The 9,348-nt window shown below is 35.1% G+C and overlaps 1 protein-coding gene across 1 annotated transcript in view; it reads right to left on the bottom strand.

Moving 5' to 3' along the window:
* LOC109050245 (sterile alpha motif domain-containing protein 10-like) overlaps positions 1-7,134 on the bottom strand; it is an 890,290-nt gene extending 883,156 nt beyond the window's left edge. Inside the window, exon 1 of the mRNA XM_042712749.1 lies at positions 6,793-7,134. Coding sequence (XP_042568683.1) covers positions 6,793-6,805 — 13 coding nt within the window. The 5' untranslated portion in view covers positions 6,806-7,134. The remainder of the gene's footprint in view (positions 1-6,792) is intronic.
* Between the last annotated feature and the right edge of the window lie 2,214 nt (positions 7,135-9,348).

Below are 9,348 nucleotides of genomic sequence, written 5' to 3'. Positions count from 1 at the left end.
TGACATCAAAAAAAAAAAAACAGTAATAATAATAATAATAATAAAAATAAAGAAAAATAAAAGAAAGAAAAAAAAGGAAACCCTGGGTTAACTGTCAGCATACAACTTATATTTAAGCCCAAACATTCCTTTAAGACAGTTGTTTTAAACCTTTTTAGCCAACACAATATTTCTGGTAAATATTTTTGGTATTTCTGCTGTAACTTGCTAACTTTTTCCATTGATAAACTGAATAGTTAAATAATTGAATATACCACAATTCATTTTGTGATTACAGTGAATTTTCAGTATTCCAGAACTGTAGGTACAGTACTTCTATAAAATTATAAAGGGAACTGAGGGAAAATAAAAGAAATACAGTTTCAATTTGCATCTTGATTTCATGTGTTTCTTTTTAACATTTTAAATTCATTTAAAGTTTGATTATCTTAACATGTTATTAATAATTTATTAATGTTAATAGGTTATTAAGTATCCAGCAGCCCCTGTTAGAGAACCACTGCTTTATCCAAAGCAACTACTAACTAGCATACACCAGACCATCAATTTCCATCAAATTCAAACCAAGTGCATTATCGCTAATTAGCACAACCCTCTCAGCAGTTTCTATTATCTCTTCTCCATTTCTCTCTCTCTGTATCTTTCTTCAACATCCTCCTCCTCTTTCATCCTTTATCTTTCCCAATCATGCATTTCTTTTCTTCGTTGAGCACTAATTAACGGCGAGATATTGGACACGGGCCCGTGCACTTGCTAATACAACAGGATGAGAGGAGCTGACAGACCGGCCGTTTAAAAAAATCAAGAGTGACCACAGTACTGAAATTAGGTAACACTGGGGGAGAACGAGGATGAGAATGCTCGGGATGTTGAGGGTGTAAAGCTCTGCCCTCCGCAAGAGCAATTATCGATAGCTCACGGGTCGACCCAGCCATCAGTCCTCCCAGCAAATGAAATTGACCTTTCTTCTTTATTCTTCAGCCATCTCTCTGCCTCCTTCTTACTCTCAGTCCATTTTCACAAAGATGCTTGTTGATTTAAGTTGAATTGATCCCTCCCGGGTTTCAACGCTTGATCAATCTGTTTAAAGTCCACAGGGATTGACGAGTGAATGTTTATTAGACACCTCCCCCTTGCTTTTCCTCCCCATCCCCCTCAATCCCACTTTCATTCATAGGGAATCTCAGAAGTGTAGCGCTGATCCATAATGAGGCAGCATATGGATGAAGAATGTGATATTGTAGGATCTATACAGCCTTATCGATTAGAATGTGAAAGGCATCAACAAGCTGTAAACTGAATCTTCATTTTAAACAGAGGTTTTAGCACAATTCATTCATTTTTATAAATGGTGTTTATTTTTAGCATTAGGGATTGGAACAAATTTCCAACTCAAAGTATTAAATTCGGCCTGTACTGTTTGTGTTACTAACATTTCTTTGTTTTTCTAAGCCACCAGACTTACAATTAGAGAATGTCAGGAGATACATAACATATTTACATAGAAGGAAGGAACAAACTATACTTTAATAGAGACCTGAAAGGCTCCTTTAACTTGAACCAGTAAGCAACCACCCAGCAACTTCCTGGCTGAAATCCCCTAACAACCACTGAAAAAAGCACCTAACAACACCTTAGGGCACCAAAAGGCAACTCCCAATCAATCACCCAGAACACCCTATCAACCACCTAACATTGCATACATTTTTCATACAGTCATTCTTATTTGACTCCATGAGATTCTGGTTCCAAATTTTAATGGAAATTCTGTCAATCCTGTACACATTCCTTTGTTATTCTTGACTAGAGTGGGTGTGAATGCACCTGATGGCGAACTGTCTAACCAGGTCAAAATCAGACACAAAAATATCCATCCATGCTGATGCACGACAGAATGTCTTTTCATTTAAGAACGGAATCACTGCAAGAAAAAAAGCAGGCAAATCGTATTTACTTTCTCTTCCTCTGATGTCAGCACAGATGCTTTGTGAACCGCGGTGACACCGTAAGAGGATATTAAGACCAACAACAGGCCAACGGAATGAGAATTAAAACCCAAACATGCAAACAACAGCACAAAAGCATAATGAAAACTTACACACACAGATCAAACATGCTATATTCCACAAAAATACAAACACACACACACAAAATCCATTTTAGCATTTGTCTGCTTCTAAAAGATATGATACAAAAGGATGGGGGATAAAGGGATAGATGGTTTAAGGTGGTTACAATGCCTGTGAGGACACAAGGATGCTAGCCTAAACACACACACACACACACACTTCATTTGAGGCAGGATCACATTTCAAAAGCTCTCCAAAGCCAACTTTTGGGCAGGACACCAAATAGCTGTTAAGAGCCCCTCTTTAACAAATGTGAGAAAAAGCTAATAAAGACCATGTTTATGTGGCTAAAGAAAACATTAGCTTCCTTTCCTTTCACCTCCTTTCTTCTTTTATTCATTCGCTCATGTGAGAATCAGTTCACAGGGATGTTAACTTCGGTCATGTGTTCACTGAGTACAAACAAGATCAAGAGGCTTTAGGACAAAAGCTCTGAAAGGAACAGATTTGGGAGCAGTGTTAAAGGAATGTTCCGGGTTCAATACTAGTTGAGCTCTTTCATCAGCAACTGTGACATATTGTCGATTAACACAGACAATAATTTAAACTTTTTTAAACAAAAATTGTGTATTTCACTTACAAGCAAAGAAAAACATGGAGCAGGGCCATAATATATTGGGCAAATTTATGCTGCGTTCCATTTGTACTCAGAAATTCAGAGTTCCCAGTATGAACTTTTAACTGGAACACCCTCCCAAGTCAAAGTTCCAACTCGGAATCTTGGCGGAATCACAACAACTGCAATTTCAGAATCCAGTATGGCTGCTCAATGCATCAGCAGAAGAGAAACAGTAGTAAATTGTTTATTAGCACTTATGTTTGTCTGTGTCTCAATAAACTCAGTGGTGCACACATTTGTGGACATGACACCATGGCATTATCTGTGCAAAATACCACTTTTTATGTTTTTAATCGACTAGTATTGCTAACAATGGACGTGTCCATCTTGGTTTTCTACTGGAACACAGTCCATTTGGGTGTGACGTCATTCTCCGACATTCGACTTCGTAAATCGAATGCAGTTTTAAAACAGAAACTGTTTTGAATGTAGTGCACCCATGAAATTGTGAAGTTTTTTTGGTATGTTTGTTTGTTTTTTGTTTTTTTGTTCTGTTTTGTTTTTTGCTGTTTTTTAAATAAAATAATAATAATTCGGTTTAAGAGGGCCATAATCATTGACTGAAACAGTGATGTTTAATAACTGTAGCACTTTTCCAATGGAGAACTTTGACTGTGTCAGTGTCTGGTTTTATGGTAGCCCATTTTCGCCACAAAATAGAAAAATAAAAAAGGTAAATGCAACTTTTTATTTCACAATTTTGACATTTTTTTCTCACAATTCAGCCTTTTTTTTTTATTATTATGATTTTTTTTTTTTTTTTTTTTTTGGAATTGCAGAATATAAAGTCAGAATTGCAAGATATAATCCTTTTTCTGAGAAGAATTTTGAGATAAAAAATTGCAATTACCTTTTTGATTTTTTATTCAGTGGAGGAGACAAAATAAAACAGAACTGCGACATGGAAACTCGTAATTAGAAAAAATAATAATTCAAAGTTTATATCTCATAATTCTAAAAGAGTTCAGTTACACAGTTACTAAAATTTCATTTAACTCTCTTTTTTTTTTTTTTTTTTTTTTTCTTTATTAATTAAAACTTTAATTTCAGTTTCAGTGTTTTGGTAAAAATATTATTTCCGTGCCTTTCAACTGCCTATAAAAAATAGTCCAACTGCTAAAACGATAAACAACTTTATAGCTTAAATAACAGGAGACATTATTAAAATAAGCATTATAACACAAATATAGCACAAGTTTCACATTTCTGCTTTGAAAGCCTTTCTCACAAACCTTCCATTATATATGCATTCAGATGATGGACCAAGTCATAACTGTTATAAAACCCAATGGGAAAGCTGTTCATCTCTCAGCAGTTGAGGTAAAAGAAGAAATAACATGACAAAATATTCATGTGAAAGTTATGCTTGCTTTGTTTATTTATTTCTTTTTTAATTCTTTATTTTTGTGGAGTAGAATATATGGCACGACATTTATTTCCATTTAAAAAAGTAGCAAAAATGTCTGCTAGACGAGTGAAGCGAAACGGTCAGAATTAATGAAATTCATTATCTGTGTTCTCAAATGACAGACAGAGTAAAAGTAAATGTCTACCAGTCACACACACACAAAAAAAAACAGTCAATGGCGTTGACAGACTGGTCAAGCATGGAATCACTTCTGCTGATATCAGGCAAACACACATTGAGCCAAAATATACACTCCCTTCACCGGGTGCATGTCAATCTGAGCAAAACGGGAAAGAAATTACTCTTTTTATTGCTACTGCTCGTTTACTCTCTCTCTCTATTTTTGTTCAGACATTGTGTGTGTGGTTAGAATCCGTGTGTTGAGCTTGTGAGCGTAGCATTTCTAATCCAACTGTATGCATGAATGAGTGACACACGTGCATTGCTGGTCCCTTAGGAGGCAAGAAAACAACCCAGTCTTGCTACTGCATGCTGGGATTGGTTCAGAGTTGTTGGGTATTAAACAGGGCGAGAGGGGGTTAACCCAACATCTGTGCCTCTCCAGATCTGATGAAGCTTTATATGAGCAGTGACACAAACATGTTTTATGTGAATCAGAAACCAGTGTTATCTGAAATCTTTTTATTATAGCCTTTATAAAACGAAACCTTGCCAAGCAATAACTGTACTGTATTGTAACAGGAGAATGATATGGCAATATCTGTGCAATAGAAGATATTAAAGCAAACAATCAGTGCGCTAAAGTGTAATTGAGTTGTCTAATCAAATGGCTTAATAACATATATGATGTTCCTCTATATAAACAGCTTGTGCACACATATCAGGCTTTTTCTTAGGAGGGCTGAGAAAAATGTGCTGAAACAATAATTATATTTTGCTCACAGAATATGACATTAATTAAAACAAGCCATCCTAATTGCATTAAAAAAAAAATAATAAACATAATTATCTAACATTCCTCCGGGGAGAACTTGTTTTTCAATGCATATTTTTGCTCAAATAAAACAACATATTTCTATATAAAGGACATTCAATTCTGGGTACTATTCTTTTAAAGGAATAGTTCACAAAGTTGCTGAAAATATACTCATCCTCAGGCCATCTAAGATGTAGATGAGTTAGAGAAACTTGTTCAGCAGTGGATGCTCTCCAGTGAATGGGTGCCATCAGAATGAGAGTCATAACAGCTGATAAAAACATCACAGTAATCCACACCACTCCAGTCCATCAGTTAACGATGTGGGAAGCAAATATATTATTACGACGTTAACTTCAAAACATTTCTTCTGGCTGAAAAACGAATCTGCTATCCACAACATTGCCTTCTCCAGTCTCACGTGAATACGGAGAGAAATATGCACATTTCAAGCTCTGTTTACAAGCGAAAATAGTTCTACACAAATATGTCAGTGGCCTTTTTTCACTGGGGGAAGCATTATTATGGATCATATCTTACTAACACTTCACAAGACATTAACTGATGGACTGGAGTGGTGTGGATTACTTGTGGATTATTGTGATGTTTTTATCAGCTGTTTAGACTTTTATTCTGATGGCACCCATTCACTGCAGAGCATCCACTGGTGAGCAAGTGAGGTAATGCTACATTTCTCCAGCTCTGTTCCCATGAAGAAACATGTGTATTTTGAATGGCCTGAGAATGAGTACATTTTCAGCAAATGTTCGTTTTAGGTCAAATATTCTTTGAAGTTACTGAATCTAAACTATCAAGCATGTGAACTGAGAAAGAATTAGGAAAAGGACAATAGAAGAAGTCAGGATAAAGTGAGACAAGATGTTGCTGTCCGTTTCAGCACCACACTAAGCGCTGCAGATATAATATGATTACATATAATTGCCTGGGGCCAGGGGAAAACATATATTTCTTATGATTACATAAAAGCCATTGAGATCACCGTAAGCATGTGTGTGTGTTTTCATTTATCATGTAGGACGTCAGGTAGACTTTATGTTTATGTCCAGCTACAAACCCATGAACTCTGGCGTTCCCTTCAGCGGGTTGAGCGCAAAGTCAACATGATGGGCAAAAATACATCTGAAAAACCCACAATGTGTGAGTCAAGCTGCAACAATCACCAACTTTCTGACCAAAACATGCAAATGGCATTCAGCAAAAAAATATATACCATCATAGGATGCAGCAAAAAAGTTAATAGTAAAATAATGGTCTTATAGAAGTACAGCATAGGTATTAGTAAACACTACAGTAAAATAATAGACTAAAGAACAGTAGCTAAAAAAAAATAACTAAAATTGAAGAAATAAAAATGTTGAATATAATTATTGATGAAGAAAAGTTACAATTCTGGTAAATGGGATAAAATATCCTTAAATTAGAAATAAAATGTTAAAATGGATGCAAACAATGATGTTAACATTACATTTTATACTGTAAACTATTAGATAAGAAGGTATTAGTAAATATTACTGTAAATATTGTGTAAACAATGTAAAGTAAAGAGTAAAAACATTGGTCTTCTTCAGTACAGTAAACAGCACAAGTCATAAGTATTGTCTGTCTACTGTAACGCCACCGTGGAAATAAACGGGACTATAAGAGTCACATAATAACTGGTTTAACACAGTGAGCTTACCGTCTACAGCCATAGTCGGTACAAACGCGTATCTCTCCGTGATGGCTTTAGTAGGTGTCTGCCATGGTCACGGGTGTCCGGTCCGGTAGAAGAGGGAGCCGGTGCTCCTGAAAGACACCTCCGAGCGCACTGGAGCAGGAGAAATCAGCGCACGCGTCCACATATAAACCCGAGAGAGGGATGACAGTCACTCGGCTCTCAAAACCTCGGGCAAGTTTAAACTCCTCCCTCTGCTCTCTCACCAGTGCTCAGTGCGCGCGATTCACTGATTACACAAGTGGCCCTGGTGATGAATGACAGCATGTAGCCAGTGCTTTAAAACACGCCTGTCAATTAAACTACATCTAAACCAGCGTGTGCACGAGAGAGAGGGCCACATATGGGGCGTTTGCCATGAGCGCGTGGCAACATAAATGTTTGTTGACAAACACACCTTTACGAGGCTGCACGGGGTTTTTAAATAACACTGCATAATAACTTTCATAAGTAGTGCATTAACAAATATTACTTAAAGCTACACTATGTCGCTTTTTTATTAAAAAAAAATAAAATAAAAATTATGAGAGTGCAAAAAAAAAAAAGAATCCATCTTCCAAACCATCTTCGCCCCAAAACACTAAATCATACACTATAATAATGACATTTTTGAGCTGTCGGGAAGGATTTCGCGGGAAATAGCCCACATCATTCACCCGTGTGTACAGTAAATATATAGAAAAGAAGCTTTCAGTTTGCTGTCACAACGAAGGAGAAAAAAATGACACAGGTGCTTCGAGCCATATTTATCCGCGCAGAGCAGCAGAGCCGAAGCACTAGCAAAACAATGTTCTTCCGCGAGATGAAAACAGCTCTATTTTTTAAAACCTAGGGGGACAGAGTTAAAAAAAAAAAACTAGCTTTAGGGCCAGAATTACTAAACAGGGCAAATTAACACGAGACCACAGTCCTCTAAAAGCGCAGATGGATAGTTTGCTGGATGATCTGTTGACAATACTGACTACAATTTACCATGGTTTTACTACAAATAAAACCAAAAAACCATAGTTACTATAGTTAAACCATGGTAACCACAAATTAACCATGCTCTTGTTACACTAACCATAGTTTAACCATGGTATTTGTAGTAAATCTGTGGTTATACAGATCAATACGCAAAAAAAACATGGTTACTACACTTTTACTATAATAAAGCCACACTGTAAAAAAAAGTCTGTAGTTTTTACAAAATAATTTTGGCAGCTGTGGTTGCCAGAATACTTTTGTAAAAAATACAGAAAAACTGTAAACACAATTACGGCCAAAAACTGTAAATTTTACAGTACACTGTAAAAAAAAAGTCTGTAGTTTTTACAAAATAATTTTGGCAGCTGTGGTTGCCAGAATACTTTTGTAAAAAATACAGAAAAACTGTAAACACAATTACGGCCAAAAACTGTAAATTTTACAGTACACTGTAAAAAAAAGTCTGTAGTTTTTACAAAATAATTTTGGCACAGCTGTGGTTGCCAGAATACTTTTGTAAAAAATACAGAAAAACTGTAAACACTATTACGGCCAAAAACTGTAAATTTTACAGTATAAAACTGTTATTTACAAACAAGAAAATTTGAATGTAAACCAGTAAATTCAACAACGCACACTGCTATTAAAATCTGTTTTGTACCTTTAACATACTGACAACCACCATAATAATGCAGGTGGTAAAAGAGAAAGCCACATGAAGAATCGAAGTTCATCACAAGTAGCTTCGCCACAAGCAGAAGTTTATATTAATATATAGAAGGTGCACAAAGTCATTCATGCAAACACAAAACACCATCATGGTGACACACGATACTTAAACAATTCAATAAACTTTCATTAAACAGCAGAAGATGTAACATAAAGCCCAAATGTACAACTGATAACAAAAAAACTATTAAAAAAACATGATTATTTAAAACAAAATACTTTCAAAATGTGGAGCGTCACACAGGGTATTCTGGTTATATCAGTTTACAGTTTTTGACTGTAAATTATACATTGATTTGTTTCTTTTTTTATTTCTAAAAACTGTAAAATTAACAGCATTTTACTGTAAAATTACATGAAATGTCTGGTTAGATCTTTTACAGTTTTTCCCTGTATATAGTACAGGAACTTACTGTTAACCTATTAACACTTTTTTTTTGTAGCGTTTTTACAAAATTGTACAGTTAAAATGACATTATTTTTTACAGTGTACAATATGCGTACAAACAAATAGCCTAAATTATAAAAACAATATTATTATAATTGTAGCCATATTTTTTATATATATAGATGGGCAACCTCTCAGGTTCACAATTATTTTTATTTTTTTGTGGGAAAAAAATGTATTACCTCAATTTGCATCGTTTCATCAATCATGCTAAAATTAGTCTACAGCATAAACTTGTAAAGTGACATACATACTTTATTTGTATTTTTAAAAACAACAGACTAAAACTTAGTTTTTACAATATTTGCATGTCAAATTAACAAAATTGTTTTGTTATGAGTATTACAGTATTTCTCTGTATTTGATACCAATAATTT

Source organism: Cyprinus carpio, chromosome A23, assembly GCF_018340385.1.
Source record: "Cyprinus carpio isolate SPL01 chromosome A23, ASM1834038v1, whole genome shotgun sequence".
Taxonomy (NCBI): Eukaryota; Metazoa; Chordata; class Actinopteri; order Cypriniformes; family Cyprinidae; genus Cyprinus; species Cyprinus carpio.
The sequence above is the reverse complement of the archived record's forward strand: the minus strand, read 5'-3'. Positions and strand labels throughout refer to the sequence as shown.